This window comes from Anoplolepis gracilipes, chromosome 6 (genome assembly GCF_047496725.1).
Source record: "Anoplolepis gracilipes chromosome 6, ASM4749672v1, whole genome shotgun sequence".
Lineage (NCBI taxonomy): Eukaryota > Metazoa > Arthropoda > Insecta > Hymenoptera > Formicidae > Anoplolepis > Anoplolepis gracilipes.
The window spans coordinates 14,053,374-14,073,334 of NC_132975.1; the positions used below are offsets into that span (position 1 = coordinate 14,053,374).

The 19,961-nt window shown below is 29.5% G+C and overlaps 3 protein-coding genes across 3 annotated transcripts; 1 reads left to right on the plus strand and 2 right to left on the minus strand.

The window, feature by feature from the left end:
- Positions 1-220: 220 nt before the first annotated feature.
- On the plus strand, positions 221-4,217 carry LOC140666867 (uncharacterized). The gene is made up of 4 exons (XM_072894413.1): positions 221-358; positions 1,240-1,419; positions 1,936-2,067; positions 3,169-4,217. The coding sequence occupies exons 1-4, from the start codon at positions 338-340 to the stop codon at positions 3,451-3,453; spliced, it is 618 nt and encodes a 205-aa protein (XP_072750514.1). The 5' UTR covers positions 221-337; the 3' UTR covers positions 3,454-4,217.
- A 1,048-nt stretch (positions 4,218-5,265) lies between these two features.
- LOC140666868 (uncharacterized) lies at positions 5,266-8,040 on the minus strand. The gene is made up of 3 exons (XM_072894414.1): positions 8,000-8,040; positions 6,973-7,272; positions 5,266-6,024 (listed from the first exon to the last, which is right to left on the minus strand). The coding sequence occupies exons 1-3, from the start codon at positions 8,009-8,011 to the stop codon at positions 5,737-5,739; spliced, it is 600 nt and encodes a 199-aa protein (XP_072750515.1). The 5' UTR covers positions 8,012-8,040; the 3' UTR covers positions 5,266-5,736.
- A 7,981-nt stretch (positions 8,041-16,021) lies between these two features.
- On the minus strand, positions 16,022-18,902 carry LOC140666866 (uncharacterized). The gene is made up of 4 exons (XM_072894411.1): positions 18,876-18,902; positions 17,838-18,089; positions 17,236-17,439; positions 16,022-16,307 (listed from the first exon to the last, which is right to left on the minus strand). Exons 1-4 carry the CDS (start codon positions 18,885-18,887, stop codon positions 16,194-16,196), a joined length of 582 nt encoding a protein of 193 aa, XP_072750512.1. The 5' UTR covers positions 18,888-18,902; the 3' UTR covers positions 16,022-16,193.
- Between the last annotated feature and the right edge of the window lie 1,059 nt (positions 18,903-19,961).

The following is a 19,961-nucleotide window of genomic DNA, read 5'->3' on the forward strand; positions in this document are numbered from 1 at the left end:
CTGTCAATCTCTGATTTACGTAGAAGAGAGCAAGACACATATATAAACTCCTTTTACTGATGTTTTTTCTTTCTATTACACCTATCAAGCCCCTTGGGCCATTGAACCCGCTTAGTCGAGAGGCCTAATCACAAAAAGCAGAGAAGATAGAGACTAGATCGAGGACGAAAGAAATCGACTGGTCGAGAAGAGAGTGAACGAGTGCTTTCTTCGTGGTGAACCACAGTGGTAAACCAACCACAGTGAAGGTCTTCGTATATAAGCCTTCGTAATAGACGATTCTATAATAGTCAGTGTGATTCGACCATCATTTTGAAACATCATTCAGAACTACGAGATGACAATCGCTTTACAAGCTGTAAGTTTCTCCATTGCAGTTGGAAATTTCAAGATTATTGGGAAGATTTCAAGACCACAATGCCACGATTTTCTTTGGGACAATATCGGCGACTTTGTGACAAACGTGCTCTTAAAGTGTTATCAAGATTTTTCGAAACTTGAGATTACACAAAACAAACGACATTACTTTAAAACTTTTATATTGGAAATTGCTTGAATATATGACGGTGTTAAAAGGGTTAGGACCATAAACGATCATGAAACATGAACTGTGAAATTTATCTTGGTGAACTATGATTAGATATTAAATACAGATAATATGCTTCTGGAGCTTAGAAAAAAATGATTAAAACAATTATTTAGAAAAATATTTATTTCTAAATTTAATTAGTTGAAGAGAAGGAAATATTTGTTCTTAATCAATTTTAAATATCCAAAATCTCATTATTTTATAAAAAATCATACTTTAAAAACTGAAAAAATTAAATTAAACTAATAAATTTTACAAGATAATGTATTATCAATCTAATTTGTCTTTCTTTTTTATTTTACTACATATTTATGCTAACAACATAAAAATTAATAATTTTCCTTTAAAAAATATAAGAATTACTATTCTGTTTCATATTGTGTATTTGTAATTTTGTATACTATATTACTAGTTGCTATTAATCTATTATTTATTCAAATTATATGTAAAAAATTTATAAAAATGTATAATTATAAATATATTAGAAATTAATTTAATACAAATTTTGATTGAAGTTTAAGACTTATTATTTAACTCTTGATCGTTAAATTTTCTTTGATAGTAATTGCTCAAGTAATTTTATACAGATGTTTTAAATTGCTTGTTACTTAAGTTTGTTACCCTTTTACGACGACGTTACATCTTTGCAGTTTTTATTCGTGCTGTCGACGGCAGCGGTCACGGCTAGGCCCTCGTTTTACGAAGGCCATGGTCTTGGGCCGGATCTCAAGCTCATCTCACAATCGGTACATCTGCACGAAGTGCCGACCAAGGTGATCAAGGTCACCAAGACAGTAGCTATCAAGGTCCCTGTGCCGTATCCCGTTAAGGTGAGTAGTCTTTCAAGATAATGACACTTCGAAATTAATTAGCCATCTGTCGACACAATAATTCATCTTACAAATCTTTCTTAACAAGAGTTTCATTTTGTTATTTTATAAAATTAAAAGAAAAATCAAAAATAAAAATTAAAAACGCTTGTTCTTAACGTGTTGTACGCAAAATTAAATGTAATATCAGTACTTAAATAAGAAAAAAAAGAAATAAAACATAAATACAAATATTTAGTAAAACCTAGAATTTAATTTTTTTTAATAAAAATTTAAAAAATAACAACAATATACAAATTTATTTTCATACATTCCGATATTGAAGATATTCATGCCGAATAATAATAAGAACACATGTACATGTAACGTACGTTACTTTAATATCAGAAAGTACAAAAAAATATTGCATTGATATATTCTGTATTTTTCTTTTATTAATCTTAATGTATAAATGCAATTAGATGCATTTATTTCTCGCATAAATGATCGGTTGTAATCTGTTTCTCCGTTTCTTAGGTGCCCCATCATATCCCGTTTCCAGTGCCTGTGAAACATCCTGTGGCGGTTCCGGTGCCGCAGATAGTGAAAGTACCGCAACATGTGCCGGTACCGGTGGAAAAGCCAGTCCCGGTGGAGGTGCATCAGCAGGTTATGAATTATTAATAAAAGAATCTTTCAATAATTTTATTTTTGAAAACACGTCAGGATCTTTCTCAGGTATATGATAAGATATTATATAATAATATTAAAATCGCAACATATGGAAATTTCAAGATATATATTCTCCAGGTATATAAAATTCTGCAGAATTTACCTTTTAAATATTTTACTTTATAATCTTTTCTATTTCATTATACATGCTATTGAAATTATGATTTTTACATATATTATAACATATAAAATTTTTATATTTTTTTCCATAATTTTGATCGTATACTTTCTAAAAGATTTTATTCAATAACAGTATTAATTATTTCTTCCACGTTTATATGTATGATCGTTTAGTGATAGATACAACACTGTCAGGTCTTTTGCAAAATGTCATATGAAAAATCGCAGTATTTTTTGCAATATTATGGTCTTAGTTATATATGAGGTATTTTAATAAATAAATAAAATAGATTATTATCTATTGCACAGTTAAAAAAAATAATTGTTTAATCTTATAAATAATAAAAAATAATTCAATTATACAGATATTCTGATAATTAATTAGAAATGCAAGCAATTAAGTTATTTTACGTAAAATAATAAATATTTTATTAAAAACTAAATATATAAGAATATGAACAAATCAGTTGATACACTTAATGTATGGTGTCTTTCACAATCATTATCTATGAACAATTCTAACAAATAGTTCGAATAATTAAAACTTTATTAAGATGTTAGCTACATATATTTATCGACGTTTTTTATTAACCAAATATTTGATATCATTCTAGTTAATTTAACAACGCTAATGTTTTCATACTTTAATTTCAACACTCAATGGTATTCAATACTCGAACAGAGCAGTAGCGGTGCGAGATGATCCATGAAATTTCTTGTAACAATATTTGCGAGTATCAATTTAACATGGTTTTTTTAAAGAATGGAGTAAAAGAAATCGGTAATTATAATTATAACTTTCTGGTATTCTAATTTCAATAAACAGTAATGCTTACATTTTATATACGCTCTTTTAGCTGCTAAGAAAAAAGGATTTATTCTAGAAATGCAAGTAAAAACAATTGATCTAATTCTCAGGTCCCGCTCCTGGTATCTAAGCCGGTGCCCGTGCCACATCCGGTCCCGATACCGCATCCGGTCGCTTTAGCTAAGCCAGTTTTCATCACGATACCGAAAGTGATCGCGATCCCACAATCAAGTCACAACGAAGGTGGCGTTGAAGCTGATGCCGAAGACGATCATGCCAACCACGAAACGGTCAACTATGGCTCCTATGCCGTCAACGTTCAAGGCCACGATCAGCAAAACGGCCATCAAGCCCATTTTCAGCCTTCCCAGCACGATTACTCGGCGGATCATTAACTTTCGAAATGCGACAGATCGGCCGATTATGGCGGTGTGGCTCTGTTGAAAGGCTGAAAGGAAAAGTACATACATCAAGAAGTAAATCATTGGATTGATATACACGAGCTGATCACTTTCGAAGCGATTTAAGAGCTGTATTTCAGGAGTTTAAGTAGAACAAAGAATACGAGTACTAAATGATGATGATCTCTTTTGAAAACCTTATTTATTTTTTATATAAAATAGCGGTTTCCAAAAGTATAGAGAGCTGTGTATCAATTTAACTAGCTTTATTTGAAAAAGAACGAAAAAGCGAAAGAATTTGATAGGAAAATTAATTTCCTTTTTAAAAGAATACAGATTTATATATATAAAATATAAATTTAATTATAAAAGTGTTGAATCTTTAGATCTAGCTTCAGTGAAGTGTACACACTTGTACACACAATTTAAAAATATCATGTTATAATAATTATATTTAAGTGCAATTTTTATTGATTAATGACTAATGCTAATGTCTTGTTTGTGCCTGATTCATGATAATTGACAGCAGAATATTTCTGTAACACGTAGGAAATTTTTTAAGCCTCGCAGAGTCGTAAAGCATTTTATAGATTTTTGCCAAATTAACCTTTTATTATTCAATGATCAAATTAAAAGGATAATGAGAATAGTTTTAGAAACATAAATATTTTCAATTGATTTTATAAGAAAAAAAGAAAAAAGAATAATAGTAAAGAAAAAATATAATAACGATATTTTTCTTTTATGCTATTATTTCGGTCAGAGATGCTAATTAAAGAATTAAAACACCTTTGATTATTGATCATTAAGAATTAAATTGAGATTATATATTCTTGTACGTATATAAACTTTCTTTAATATTTTTTCTAAAAAAAATGTTGAGTTTTTGTTTTTATTATATGTTATAGATGTTACGTAAAATTGTTAATAATGCAGTATTTTAATAAAACATTGATTACATATTATTGTAATAATGTCTCTTGTATTCTATGCTCTTTATGTGTATTCTTCGTATTTCATTTTTATATCCGTTGTTATTTGCAAAGTACCCTATATATAGCTATGAATATCCAATTGCAACACTTTTTATCAGGCAGATGAAAGCAAAAAAGCATTGTGAGACTTGAACTTACCTAACGGGATTGCTTACGATATACGTGTACACGGTGTACGTTTCGTGAGCGGTATGCGCTCTGCATGTAAATTCCATTAATCGCGTGTTTAATGTGTCCCCGTTCTCCATTTAATGGACATTTCGCCATCGCTGCCGCGTTCATGTAACACCGCCTCTCTCATAATGCGACCTTAAAATTTTCCCTTTTTGTGCACACGAATTTCGCTCTCGTTTCGCGTTCTCATAATCCGCACGAAATTAGGTATTCAAAAATTACTCCCTAATTTATCCGTCAAACGCGTCGTCAGTTAATTATCGTTTTATCTTTTAATCCTTTGCCAGACGACTGTCTGATATAAAGTTACATATGCCGTTATTTAATATATATATATATATATATATAAGTAGGTATTGTATATGTATATTATATTGTTTTTATATTAAAAAATATATTATATGTAATATATAAACATTATATATTATATGTATAAAGAAACTAACATAAAAATATGTAATATTAAAAATATGAAAAGTCTTTAGTTCCTTTTGTTTAAATATTTGTTTGCATCATGATATAAACAATAAATATTTGTCACAATTTTCGCCTGAAAGCAGATATTGTTATTATAACAAATAGCAAGAGGGAATAAGAATATACAATTTTTTTTGTAGGAAAAAATTTATTTCAGCATAATGAAGTTACAGATAGAAACATATACCTAAGTATATAGTCACACTGATGATCGGGACCCCACTTGATCGTGTTCGCTCGCGAAAATGTCTTTTTGTCTTTTTTATTGAAAATCAGAGGACGCTCTTTTCTTTCTCTTTCTAAGACACTTGCTCTTTTTTTTTATCACAAAAAATGCCCAAAAGAATCCCATAAAAACCGCGAAATGATCTATTATGTAATTTTCGAAATGAGAGGTGTGTATATATATTCACTTTTTATCTACACTATGTCGTGTTGTCTCTCTCGACGAAGAAAGATATATATTAACATACATTAATATACATATGTATATCTCTCTGAAGGTATTTTTTTCATCGAGGAAGACGTTATCGAACTTCATAGTTCACTGAAGAATCTGCGACTTTTCAGGCGTTTAAACGACGTTGACGAAGAGCGCCTCGGGGGAAGCTTCACGAGGAATCACCTTTTTTTACCAAGAAGAAGAATAACCACCGTAGTATTCCAGAGGGGCGTTATATTTCGTGTAGAGAAGCGGCTGCGTAGCGACTGGAACTGGCACGTGTTTGACGACCGGAACTGCGTAGGGCTGTGGTACCTTGACGGGGTACGGAGCGGGAACCGGAACTTTGACGGGAACGCTGTAAGGAACGGCCACAGGGCGATCTACTGGAACGGGAACGTGCTTGGTGACCTCAACTGGGTACGGCTTGGGCACATGGACGGGGTACGGACGATCGACGGGCACTGCGTAGGGCACCTAGATACAGAGAGAGAGAGAGAGAGAGAGAGAGATTAGACGATGATTAGATATTTTTCATTATTGGTTATCAGAAAAATTCGAATATTAAATAAAATAAATAAAGAAGCAAGATAGAATTTAACTTATAACAGGATAATTATTTAGCTTATCAAAAACAGATGTTAGAAATTAATTTTTCTTCATTTTACGCTATTAGTGATTTAAAAGCAGTTTATGCTACTCACTTAGTCTCGTCTTATTAGATAGAAAAAATAAATTATTTATGAATTATGAATTTAATTAAATGTAATTATAGGTTCAACTTCGATTTAAGATATCGTGGGTGATATCTAGAACAAGGCGACTACTAGATAACAACACGATAACCTCGCGAAGGCACAACGAAGCCCTCCCTGATCACGCTCTACTTATTATAAAATATTTCTCTTTGCATGATTGCTAATTTTCTTTATGCATATATTTCGAAAGTCTCTCTGGACGATCGCAGAACTTATGCAGATTTCATGTGTCATTTTAGAAACTAATCGCATATGCATTTTTATTAAGAAAAAATCCTCTCTCTTCTTGTGTATTAAAGAATATATATATATATATATATATGAATTAAGATAATGTATTCGTATAGCATAAAGTTTGACAGATTGAATTTATGCATTTTTAATTGCAAAAAAGCCATCTATAATTCGAGGGTATATAATTCCCTTTAATTTTCGATTTTTTAATTGAAAAATTGATGTAATTGTATCATATAAAATCATAGTTCTCCACTAATTGTGAGTCATTTGTTATTAATTATTTCGCTTTCTTCTAATACTTTCCAATAAATCAACTCTCAAAATGGTTACTTTTTTTCAAAACAAGAAGAGGAGCCATCTCAAGTGCATGTCGCTGACGAGGGTTCACACGTGTAATTTAACGCGAGAATATTCTAACAAGAATTGGTACCTTAACAGGGACCGGGACGTGCTTTTCGATGGGTATGGGGACCGGTTGGGGCACAGGTACGGCGACCTCCTTCGTCAAGACGGTAGAGATGCTGGAGCTCAAGGGGGCGATCGGAAGTGACGAGTACGTGTTGAGTCCACTGTAACCGAGTTCACCGATACCACCATAACCCAGTCCACCGTAGCCCAGGGCTCCGTACAGGCCCCGCTTGTCCTTCTTCGTGGTTTCCACTTTCTTCGTTTGTTCGTTCTTCTTTTCTTCGGCGAAGGCGAGCGCCACCAGGACGAAGAGAACCACCAGCTGTAAAAGTATTAGGTTTTATAGAATTATTATTATGAATATATATGTCAAAATATTAAGCGCTTTTCGCTTTCTGAAAAAATTATAATTTTATATTATTAGTCTTATATGTATAATTATATTACTAAGCAGCAAATAAGAACCCAGGCGCAATTATTAAAGCGCAAATTTAAGATTAAATTTGTATACTAATAAATATTTTATTTACTTTTTATGTGCCATTTAATAAATAAATATTACGTTAAATTTGTTATTTTCATTATTTTATTATTCATAATTATGCGCAACATATTCATATCTTTTTTTACCTTTTCATAATTTAATTTTATATACTGTTATATGAAAAATAAAATAATAGTATATAATTAATAAGAAAAAAGTTTTCAAACTTTTCAATATTAGTCTAATAAAATGTATATTAAAAAAATAATAAATTATAATATAATTTAAATTATATTAAAAAGATATTTATTATAAATATTTCTCATTATTAATTATAATTCAATTTAGATTTAATTATAAGTTATTGTTTCTCAAATTTTATACGCAAAAATATCTTTTTCTCGCGATTATCGATCTTTTTTTTCGAACACACGTTTCACCCTCGCGCACTAAACGACTTTTCTTTTATTCCGTTTGAATTATTTTAAATCTCTTTTTATATTCTCTCGAATGATATTCTCCGTGAAAACGTCTTTTACAAAAGAACTCTCGTATCCGATTATACCTTGGAGTTCATGATGCTGCACGAGTTTCGGACACGGTTTGTCGTCTTTACGACTGATGACTACGATGAAGATCCCCGTGCTTTTATACGATGAACCCTCAAGGAGAGACGGCAAGAAGAGAGCGAGGTGGTGGGCAACCGGGCCTGCCGCCGAAACGCGGTTAGGTGAAAAGAAACCGAAACCGGGCCTCGCGAGTAGGGGATTGCCGAAAAACTCGCGCCCGCGCGACTCTTCTCGCCGCTCGCAGGCAACTCTTGCGCAAATGCACCACCTCGCACGCGTCGAAATTCATTAGTCTCCTTTGCACAGTCTATGGGAAATGTTTTTTTGCATGAAAGTCCGAGGCTCTGTGGAATTAAGAAATTTTTTTGTAATTTTATACATTAAAGCTGCTTTACAATTGTGTTGAAAAAATTAAATATAAAATTATCAAATATTATATAATAGATTGATAAAGTCATTATAGATTTATATTTCTTTCCCTCTCTCTTTCTCTTTTCTTTCTATATTAAATTAAAAGTATTTATGTATTAATAAATAGATTAATAAATTATAAAATATTAGAAAAAACATTTTTTAATTCTTTTGTGCAACTTTATGCATTAAATTATAATTATAGTTATGGATCATAGGAATTTTTATTATTAATTAACAAATTTAGATTATAATTGTTTATTATTATATTGTAATATATATACATATGATATTATATATATTTTTTAAATAAAAAATTTATATTTTATATAAATTTCCAATAGATATAAAGTTAAATTCTTTTTAAGTATATTATTTTTCTTGCAATTGTGAAAGGTGTAAAACAGCTTTTATACGACGCGGCATGAGGCCGAATGCCGATTCAATCTTTGTGGATCTTTGTTTCACGATTGCGATCACATACATCGGGTGTTCTCTCAATCATCTGTAGTTGCGCAATTCCATGTTTATCCGAGCTTATAATTGAAAATCTGCGAATATGAAATAAATAATGAGTTTAGCTCTCTTGACCAATCATCGGCAATAAAGTTCGCAAGCGAAATTACGTTATAAGTTATATAAATTAAATTTTTTTGTACATCAAAAAATTGTTTTAAAATACACACAAGTATATGATAGTACTAGTAGTAGATATTTTTTATTTTCTTTTAATCTCTTTTATTTACTTTGTATTAAAGGAGTTTTTGTTCTAGTGATTTTTATATTTTTATGATTTATGAGTTTTATTATTTTATTGTTAAAGTAACATTTAAATAAAATTTGTTTTTCTTACTAGTAATTTTATTAATTTAGTAATAAATTTTATTTATAATTTAATACAAAAGATATATATATATATGTATATATACATGTAAATTATGACATATAAATACATATATAAAAAAATAATTACATATATCATTACATATAATTTTTATATGTGATTAATTATTACTTGATTTCATTTTTTAATGATCTCTTTTAATAATAAATTATTAATGTAATAATTTATCAACTATCAAGATGTGCATGTTGGAAATAGAAGATATAAAAAGAGTGTCCCTTAAGAGATTTTTAATACAAATTACTTAATTACTTGACAGAATAATATTGCGCGCATCACGTAATATTACACCTGGTTTCCTCACACTCATAAATCATTGCATCGTTTATTACCACGTAACGAGACTATGTCTCATTTTCTTCTCGAAATCGGCGAAAAAAGATGACAGGTGTAAGATAAGCATTTGATCACATCCTATAAATTTTGAAGAAAAATCACTCGAATAAAGTGATCGAGAAGGTCTTTGTTGATTCTACGGTTTTTGAATTTAATAAAGAAATATATAATATATAATATAATGTAATATATAATATAAGAGGATTTATATAAAATCTAGTTATAATATAGAATTATAATGTTTGTGTATAAAATTATTAAAAAATATATAAAAATATATACAAATCTTTTGTAGGATGTTATCGAATAATATAAATATGTATATTACATGAAAAATATAGAATATATATATATAAAAAAATAAAAAAAAAAATATAAAATCTAGAAAGTACAAAGAAAATAACTTTATTACTTTCAAATATTTATATATTATATTACAAATCTAGTAATCATATAAAATGCGCCCGTGAAATTTTCGTGTTCACGACAAAAAAATTCTAAAAATTCTACATCTATTTTATATATCGTAATTTTATTTCTCGTCGTAAAATTGAACGACCTTCACCGCCTATTTTCTTTGTTTGGTATCTTTTCGAGAAATGCTTATGAAACTTGTGAATCTTATGGGAGACAGGCCAATATTTCTCTTTTCAAGTTAAACCATGCTATTACCGAAAGTGGTTCGACTTTTGGGCAGCTTTGCGCATTTTCTCCACTCGTTAATTGGTTCCACTTGTCTGGCCAGTTCCAGAAAATTCGCAGAGAGCATGACAAGGTATCATTAATACATATTTCTGGGCTCTCATAGACGAACAAATGCAACTGTTATTTGCTGTCCAAAATTATTACGGCATTTTAACATTTATCATACTTATGTATATCGTTAATAAAGAAGGAGGGAGAGAGAGAGAGAAAGAAGCAAAGAGAGGAAAGAAAGAAATATTGATAGGGATCAGAGAATACTGTCATTAAACTAGTTCGTGAATTCCCGGATGGCGTCAAAATCGCGGCATGCAAGGTCACGTCGTGTTAAAATGCATTTAGATTTTTTAACGATCGCGAGACCAATAAGAAAGCCGAAATAAAAACATTAAACGTTGCGTTGCTCACAATCTCGCTCTTATTGACTACATTTATACTAATTAGTCACGATTTTTTATTGGATTAACAAAGAAAGAAAAATTCAGAGAATTCTTTTCGGTAAGACAATTTATACAGATTATTTATTTACATACATTTATCATGGGGGCGACGAGACAAACGTTAGACAAACGAGATTGAGAGGAGATCTAAATATTTTCGGTAAACTATGTACATCACAGCAAATTGAAATTAACGAATATAATAAATAATCTTTTTATTTAATCTTACGTGTAGATAGCTGTTGAGTTTTGGGTCTCGAAGGCAAACTGGTTTTAAATATTATTAAATATTAAATATATTCCATATTAAAAAAATACTCGTTAAAACAGGATTTTATACAAATCATTCTAGGATTTTACAGATAAAGACATGAAAAAAAGCGAAAAATATAGATAACCTGTAGAATAAATAAAGAGGCACTATATCAGTAAAAAATTTTCCAAGGCAAATAGCGACAAAAAGTTCTTTTTTCTATAAAATACCTTTATTGCGTAAAAAATTAAATTTTATCGTCAGTTATTTAAACAGGTATTATCAATCTTAAGTTTGTTATATATATATATATATATATATATATATAACGAGATTTTCAGTCAGTATATTTAATCGATGAGATTATCAATCAAGGAATGCAGCTAAATCGACATTCCTCCATAATTTTCGTTGCACGATACCAATTTTTGAATATAAATTCCTGTTCTTTCGATTGACGAACATCAATAATCGATCAGAAAGCGGTTACAGTAGTCTAGACTCATTTAAGATAGATTTAATTGATATGTTGGCTTACTACTAAAATGCAGGCTATTAGTGCGCATTCGCAAACAAACTCATAAATTACACGGCTGATAAATTAAGATTGTATATAATTTTGTTTTTTCTTATCGTTAGGATTCCAAAATCGTCAAGTTGAAAGCTTTTTTCTTTTAGAAGATATATTGAGAATATAATTTAAATTTGTTTATTGTTATATTTTATTCAAAGCCACCTCTGAATCGACAGATATCAATTTCAAGAGAACAATTTCTTTTTCCAGAAATGCTGTTTAGAATTGACTTTTCTTTAATTAAATTATTAAGAAATTAATAATAATATAAATAAAAAAAAAGATAGAGAAAGTATCAATAATTTTTAAATATTTAGGCAATTATTAAAATGTCAATTTTTATAGCTTGATGCAATTTTTACAAGCGGAAAAGATTTTATGTTAAATCATTATGGGAAAGCGAAAACGTTTTAATTAAAGATAAATAATAAGGAATTATGAACCCGGATTTTTATCTTTGCGAGAAGAAAGAAGCCGTCTGGTAATTCTCATATGATGTTGGCGGTGCTATGGATGATCCGAATTTGCATGTGACATTTACCGAGGCTGGCGCCAACGGCTTGTTTCTTACATAGATGAAATAAGTAGTTCTGACCCATCAATAGAAAGAATGATCGAGAGCATGATATAAATTTTGTGGACGGCGTTTTCTCGTGAAGATTTATGCTCGGCCACTGGCCGATTCGTTCATCATAAATCTTGCAGTATTATTTGTCAAAAAGATATTGCGAGAGATGATACGTGTCAGCGGTCAGTTGAATTACTAGTCTATCTTACAATTAATAATTCAATTTCTGTTGCTGCAATATCAGTTATACAATGCTAATATATTTTATTTAAATCGATTAGTAATTGTGCATGTTCTTTACTTATTTTAATTTATTTATAATTAGATAAGTATGAGAGTATATATACATATTTATAGAGCATATATTTTTCTTTAAGAAACAAAATGAAATATTTTGTACATACATATATTAAAAAAAAAAATATTTAAAAATATTAAATAAATTAGAATCAAAAGTTAGATAAATTGTTGTATAATTTAAAAATTTATCTTAAAAACTTAAAAGCTTAATAGCGATTTAGTCCTTGAAAAATGAGTCTGATAACTGATCCAGTTAATACCTTGAAATATAGCAATTTCCGGGTAAGAGAGAAATGCGGGTGATCGTAAATTATATAAATCGACAACCGTCTTCGATTTCCACACCGGAAACTGGTTGCTGTTTTATCATTTATTACGAGCGTGAAATGAATATTTGCTCATAACGATTGCATAATCGGGTGCCAGGCCCGACTAGTTGGCTCCAGCGAAATCGCCGAAAATTCCACGTTTCATGTGTCTCGCACCGGTTATTACGCACGTTCTTCACGTCACCTCAATGTATATGTACGCGTGCACGCATTCTGCATCAAGTGCACACGATCTGTATTATACAAGCGCCGCTTTCTTCGCATCGATAAGGCCAAGTAAAACCTTTTTCGAAAATACTACATTGTTTTTGCGTTCTCTCTTCCCTAAGCATTTTTTAATTAATCAATTATTAAACTTATTAACAATTTATTTATTTAATTTAATTTATTCATTTTATTTTATTGTTTATGCAGAGCAAAATGCAAAACAAAAATAAGAAATTATAAAAAATATAAAATTCTTAAGAGACAAAAAATTCAAATTTTCTATAATATATATTTTTTGTATACATGTATGTTTTACATAATATATTTAATATATATTTATAGAAATCTCTCTCATATAATATATCTAAATTAATTTTATAACCTAATATAATACAAATAATAAACAAGTATCGTAAATATAATAATATTTGTTAATAATTTTTAAAGATTTACAAAATTTGTTTGCTACAAAGTTATCAACCTAAGTAAGTTATTAATTGCTAAATACGACACGTCGATAACCAGGTGTCTCGTTATTGTTATGTAAATTGTTGTAATCGAGAAGTTATTACGTAGGCAGCACGTTTCGCGCCATTCAAGAAAGAAAGTCAATTCTGTCCTCGAGATCAAGTAACAAGAAACATTTAATGAGAAAGCTCGTCTTTGTCTTCTTTGGATCATACGTACTATTGTGCTATCCTAGTTACAAAGTGTTTCATAAACCTACATCTTGTTTTGGTTTTCGACCTTTCTGTGAAAAGAGAAAAATATTAAAGCTCAAATCCTTGGAAAATATGTAATTTGATACTAAATTATTTTATTAATAAGCATTTAATATTTTGACAAAACTAATATCATATCCTTGCTTTTTGAAATTAATGCGAGTTTATCAGCAAAATCCAAGAATCTTTTATAAAAAATACGTTCGAGGAATTTGATATACCTTAAAACTACAAAATCTGATGTTAATTATAAAATGTTTATGTTATGTTAAGTTAAAATCCTTGGAGATTCAGTAACTTTCGAAATCCTTTTCAGCACAATTACAATTTCTGTATTATGCAATAAAATGAAATATCATGTTCGAAATAATGTGACTGAAACTTTCATCTCATTGGAACGAGATGTTTGCTCAATCAATTTTGGCAAAATTAACATTCGCACTTTGAAAACAAATCCGTAAAACCTATCAGTGATAGGTGACAGATAATAATTAATGTATATCAATGCAAGATTGTTGCTTTCTCGCTACTGAATCTTTCTTCACTTTACGCTTGAAAATTTTATGACCTCAAGTTCACATAAATTTTGTTTAATATATCTAAAACGTCAAAACACAAATTAGGAGTATTAGGAGTATTAGGAATACAAAATATTTTTAGCTAAAGTCTATGTATATTAAAGAAATATATATGTATATATTTACTTAAAAATTTTCTCTACATATTTTAGAAATAAAATATATTATAGAAATTATTGTATAGAAATAAAAAGTCTATAAAAATACTTTCACAAAAAGAGTAAGGCTTGACTAATTTGTTTAATTTTTGACAATATTTAAAACTGGTATTTAAAACTGATAATGTATCAGCTGATTTATTTTGATACGAAAAATGTTTTGGAACATTGATTAATTGTCTAAATTTACTATTAAGATTTTGTTCTGTTTCTAATCAAGGTAAACTGCTTAAATCAAAGGAGCACATGTTGCCAAAATTCTATGTAGCAATATTACAATCAACCACTGTCGTAATGTAACTCTTCCTTATTTCGTGGTGTTTAAGAACGTTATTTCTCACGTTTCTCACGTATAAATAGATTGAGAGAGCGTGAAAGGCGGGTATATATTTGGGCGGAGTGCAAAACGAAGTGTGATGTTTTGTTGCGAAATGACAAGTAGCAAAAGCGATCTGACAGTATTATGAGATCGGAGCAGAGGTCGGATAATTAAATCCTCATTACGTAAAAAGTGTCTAGCATGCTGGATTAATCTTGTGTAAATGTAACAAACATTTTGACATCCTCCAAGCGTTTAATTAATAAATTAAAAACAAAAATATAAAGAAATAATTTTTGGTTTGTTATTTCAGAGCAACTCCATGTAAATGGATAAAGCGAATATGAACTTTTACAAAAAAAAAAAAAAGAATTTGTAATAAAATCTTGAGGATTCTATAGTTTATGTTAATCCACCGATTTAAGTTTTTTCCAAGCTTGTATGACCTTATCATTGCTCTTGAATTAATATACACATATATATATATATATATATATATATATATATATATATATATATTTATTTATACGCATCGTGTGTTTTTTATATAACAAACTTATTAATGAATTTGTATATATTATATGCATTTATATACATTTATATGTATAGTAGAAATTATTGGTACCAAACAATCTCCTGTAATGAATCTATTCTGCAATTTGCGCAATCCGAAGTTTGCCTTGGCTCTAATTAATTTCGTGTAACCACAGTTTCTACAAACGATTGCGTTATGTTAAAAACGCAATAAAGTGTCCTAGAAAAATAGTTTAAGCTTAGATTTCTAGAGAATGTTAAACACTTAACCTTAAATATATGTAACAATAGTGTATACAAAATTATATATAAAATATAAATATGAAATTGCAATAGAATATCTATTATTATTTTGATGAAAATAAAAAATTAATAAAATATTATCTATTAATCTAATGAAAATATATATAACATAGCAATTAATCTTTATTAATTTAAAGATAAAATATAAAAATTATATACCTTTTAATTCTTCTATTAAAGAACTTTATTTTTAAATTCTATAAAGGCTTAAATATTATTGTGTTAATTTAAAAAAATATTTAAAATATTTAAATTTAATATTGTAAGATTTTAACACAATATATTATTATTAAGTGTTATGTTTCAGATGGTATTTGCACTTTTGAAATGAAAATTGAATTATAGGTGCAGGGGAAGAAAAAGAAAAAGTCGACATGTAGTTTCTTTATGAAAACATTTACAAAATTGATTTATTTCATGAATTCAAGGTACTCGACAGAAAAAACGTCTTTTATTCAGACGCCCGTCGTAATGGATTTTGCGCTGGGAAGAAAGATCGCGAAATGGAACGGGGAGACGTGTATGTGACTTTTTTTAGAGAAAAAAATTCATCTAATAGTGGCCCTTAAGGTAGACGGGAACCGTTTCTTTGATGAGGACCGGCTGCGGGACCGCAACTGGAACTGGGTGTGGGACCGCAACTGGGACTGGGTGAGGTACACTAACCTGAAAAATAAAATAACGAGAGATTAATTAATAATTAAAAGAATTTTAAATAATTATATCCTAATTTAGTAATTTCTTTTCGAGGATTTGATCAATTTTTTAGTTATGTTTTACTTGCATCTTTGAAACATTTAAAATCTAATTAATATTAATAATAAATTATAATATAAAATATAATTAATATTTAATAATTAAATAATACAAAAACATAATACAAGTACTAATATATAACATTTTCCATAATGTAAACTTATTATCCACATAATATAGTTTATAAACGGAGAACGAGTTAGTCTTCTTATATTAATGAAATAATTACAATTAATAGATTCATGATTGCTAATTAAACGAGTATATTTTAATCATCAATATAAATATTATTGTCGCGATGTGGTTTGGAGTATAATTTTTGTTGCAATTTAAAACAGTGATTGTAAAATAATATATTTGTTCTGCGACCGATTACATGTCTCCCTTATATGCGTTTATGTAACATCTGTATAAACGACGAAATCTATGATCCTTATCACAACATACCAAACCCGGATACCAATCAATTAACATAGTCAGTCAATTATAGTTAAACTAGGAACCGAGAGCTCACAGCAAGGCTGTTGTAATCGCTATCTCGAAATCGATTTCTCTACTTGTTGCATTCGGAAGCTGAAGGATTATAATGAGACACGATATATTAACATTAATAAACTTGATTATCAGAAATTACGTTATAATTTGAAAAACAATATTTCTTCTTCTAGGAATGACAATATAAATTCTAATATCGAGTCCACAAAATTCGTAGATTATATCTTTCGTAAAATTTTGTATCTTTAATTATTTTATCTTTCAACAACGATTATATATAGAAATATAAATTATTTACAAAGAAAAATAGATTATTCTTAAAGTAGAATTTATTTCAGCTTACCTTAACGGGGTATGGGGCGGGCACTGGTACCTTGACAGGAACCGCGTATGGAACTGGCTTCTCTACGGGAACCGTGACAGTTTTCGTCTGAATTACTGGGTAGGGTTGTGGCACCGGAACGGCGACTGGAACTGGCTTCTCTACGGGCACTGTGATCGTTTGCGTCTTAACAACGGGGTAAGGCGCTGGGACGGGGACTGGCACCTAAAGAGATAACAAAAGATTCAGACAGAAAATTCCACATTTTTAAAATAAATTACATAAAACTTCAGCTCTTCATAGAGGTGTTTAATAAGATCTATTCTTCTCTCTTTCTCGCTCTCTTTTAATATATATTTTAGTATTTAATTAAAACAAAAAATAAAGATTTCAAAAATTTACTCAATTAAGAATTTAATAATATATATAATAATAATATAATGTAAGAATTTAATATATTATAATTTAAAATTAATTTAATATTTCTATAAATTAAATCGTACTCGTTTAATTTGTTGATTAATAATTTACAAATTTTACAACTTGAGTGTATTTATGTAAAAAAATAATTAATAAAGCAATTATGATTATTATAGCGGAAAGTTGAAATAATTAATTTTTACCTTAACGGGGTAGGGACGGTCAACTGGAACGGGAACTGGGTGCGGAACTGCGACGGGGATATGCTTCTCCTGAATAGCGATGGCGACGCTCTTATGTCCTCCGTCTAGTCCCTCTAGTCCACCTAGACTTAGACCACCATATCCACCCAGACTTAGACCCTCATATCCACCATATCCACCCAGACTCAGACCACGCTTCTTGATTACCTTCTCTTCAGCGGCGAATGCCACAGAGATCAGCATCAGGCAGATCTGTGCAACATCGAGGAAGACATCGATTAAGAATAATGGAAATCAAATTTACGAATAAATTGATCGAAAAGTAATAATAATAAATGTGAATATTAATAGATGATTATCTGAGAAAGAGATGGACAATTCTATGCGTAAATTAACAAATATCAGGAATTATCACAATTTTAATGGTTCAAAGTCAAAAATAGTATGTCGATAAAAAATTTGTGAGTCGAAATTTAAATGCATAAATGAATTTTTCAAGATTGATAGAGATATTATTATAATTATTAAAACTTTGTCTGATCTAATTTTCGCGAAAATCTATAACAACAAGCAAATTTGATAAAAACGGGAAAATTACTCGATATACAACTGTAATGCGTGACGTGTAATGTGGATTTAAGATAATAATTTATCTTAAGTAATTTTCGAGTAGAATTAATCGAAGTCTATGGCTTAATATTAATAAACAAATATTTAAGTCGATAATTATCATTTATTATAGGAAACTTTGATTGTTTCTAGAAGTGGAAGGATCTTTGTATCGGATTCATTAATAATGTTAAATTTTGGCAAAAAGTAACCCCATGAAAAACCATGGGAAAACATAGGAAAATTAAATTGACAAAAAAGAAAACTACAATGTCTCTCAAACTTTGATTCAAACAATTTCGTTAAATATTACATCGAAAAAAGAGATACTCTCGACAAAATCGAATGGACTTTTGGCAGTGTCACCGGATTCTCTCGCGTCACAGGAGTTACAACTGTTTTCAACTTTAATTGAAGACGTGCACATACCAGAGCCTTCATGTTGAATGATACTTTGGCGTGAACTCGCGCGTGAGTAAAATAGATCGGTTTCTGTCGTTGTAGTGCTGGAAAACCACCCTTTATATAGGGAATGGACTTTCATTTCGCACACCCTGCACCCCGCCAATAGCGAAGGAAGCCAACGGTTGGTCTATCGCCACACCTACCTAGAATCTAATGCTATTTACTCACGATATTTCACGCCAACACATATACACACATACACAGAAACACTGTCTATATATTATAAGGAACGCATAATGTGCAGCGGTTGTATAACATGTTAAACGTGCGCCAGCCGCCAGTAAGTAAATGGAGCGCACGCCTTGGTGACTTTATGCAGATAAATGCATATATATGTGAGCGTGGATCGATGCAGTTTAACAAGATCATTTTTCCATTAGTCCGTTTCGACTATGACATCACGTGCATCTGTTTCATTGAAGTCTCTTACAAAATCGAAGAAATATGAAGTAAACTTTAATCAAATTGTGCAAATTGTCATTTATAAGATTGTGTTGTGATACTTTTGAATATATAAGGTATATATCCCAAATTTATTGAATATCTATCCTCTAAGATTCCTTGGAAGATTGAGAATTGATTTTTTCTCAACAGAAATATTGAGGCAAATTTTAAAATTTAATTCAAGATTAATTGAAGAGACTCACAATCATAATTAACTTAATTAAATTTTATAATAAGATTAAGGATGAAATGCTTTTGTGAATTAAGCAGACTCACCTTAAAACAGTTAATAATAACTAAATAAATAAAACTAATAAGTTATGTTCTCTATCTATTTCAAATAATTACATTTTAAATGAATTTTGAAGTATTATTATTTCTGCTTTAAAATATTCCAATTAAATATACAATTATTATAGTCGGTAATAATTAATTATTAATAATAATGGCAAAACGATATGTAAACGATATGTGTGTGGGAAGTATGCACACACATTAATAAAATATTTCTATGTAATAATCGGAACGATATTACATATATGTATTAGACGCTATAGTTCTAATATGATTGAACTATTTTCTAAAATATCTTTTTTACATCACCTA

Bases quoted from the DNA above. Each gene is read 5' to 3' on its own strand.
- LOC140666867 (XM_072894413.1), top strand. From the start codon at position 338: ATGACAATCGCTTTACAAGCT. The intron at 359-1,239 runs GTAAGTTTCTCC...ACATCTTTGCAG, and splicing joins TGACAATCGCTTTACAAGCT to TTTTTATTCGTGCTGTCGAC. The intron at 2,068-3,168 runs GTTATGAATTAT...TCTAATTCTCAG, and splicing joins CGGTGGAGGTGCATCAGCAG to GTCCCGCTCCTGGTATCTAA.
- LOC140666868 (XM_072894414.1), bottom strand. The intron at 6,025-6,972 runs GTACCAATTCTT...CTCTGTATCTAG, and splicing joins ACGTCCCGGTCCCTGTTAAG to GTGCCCTACGCAGTGCCCGT.
- LOC140666866 (XM_072894411.1), bottom strand. The intron at 17,440-17,837 runs GTAAAAATTAAT...TTATCTCTTTAG, and splicing joins ACCGTCCCTACCCCGTTAAG to GTGCCAGTCCCCGTCCCAGC. The intron at 16,308-17,235 runs GTAAGCTGAAAT...TTTATTTTTCAG, and splicing joins CCGCCCCATACCCCGTTAAG to GTTAGTGTACCTCACCCAGT.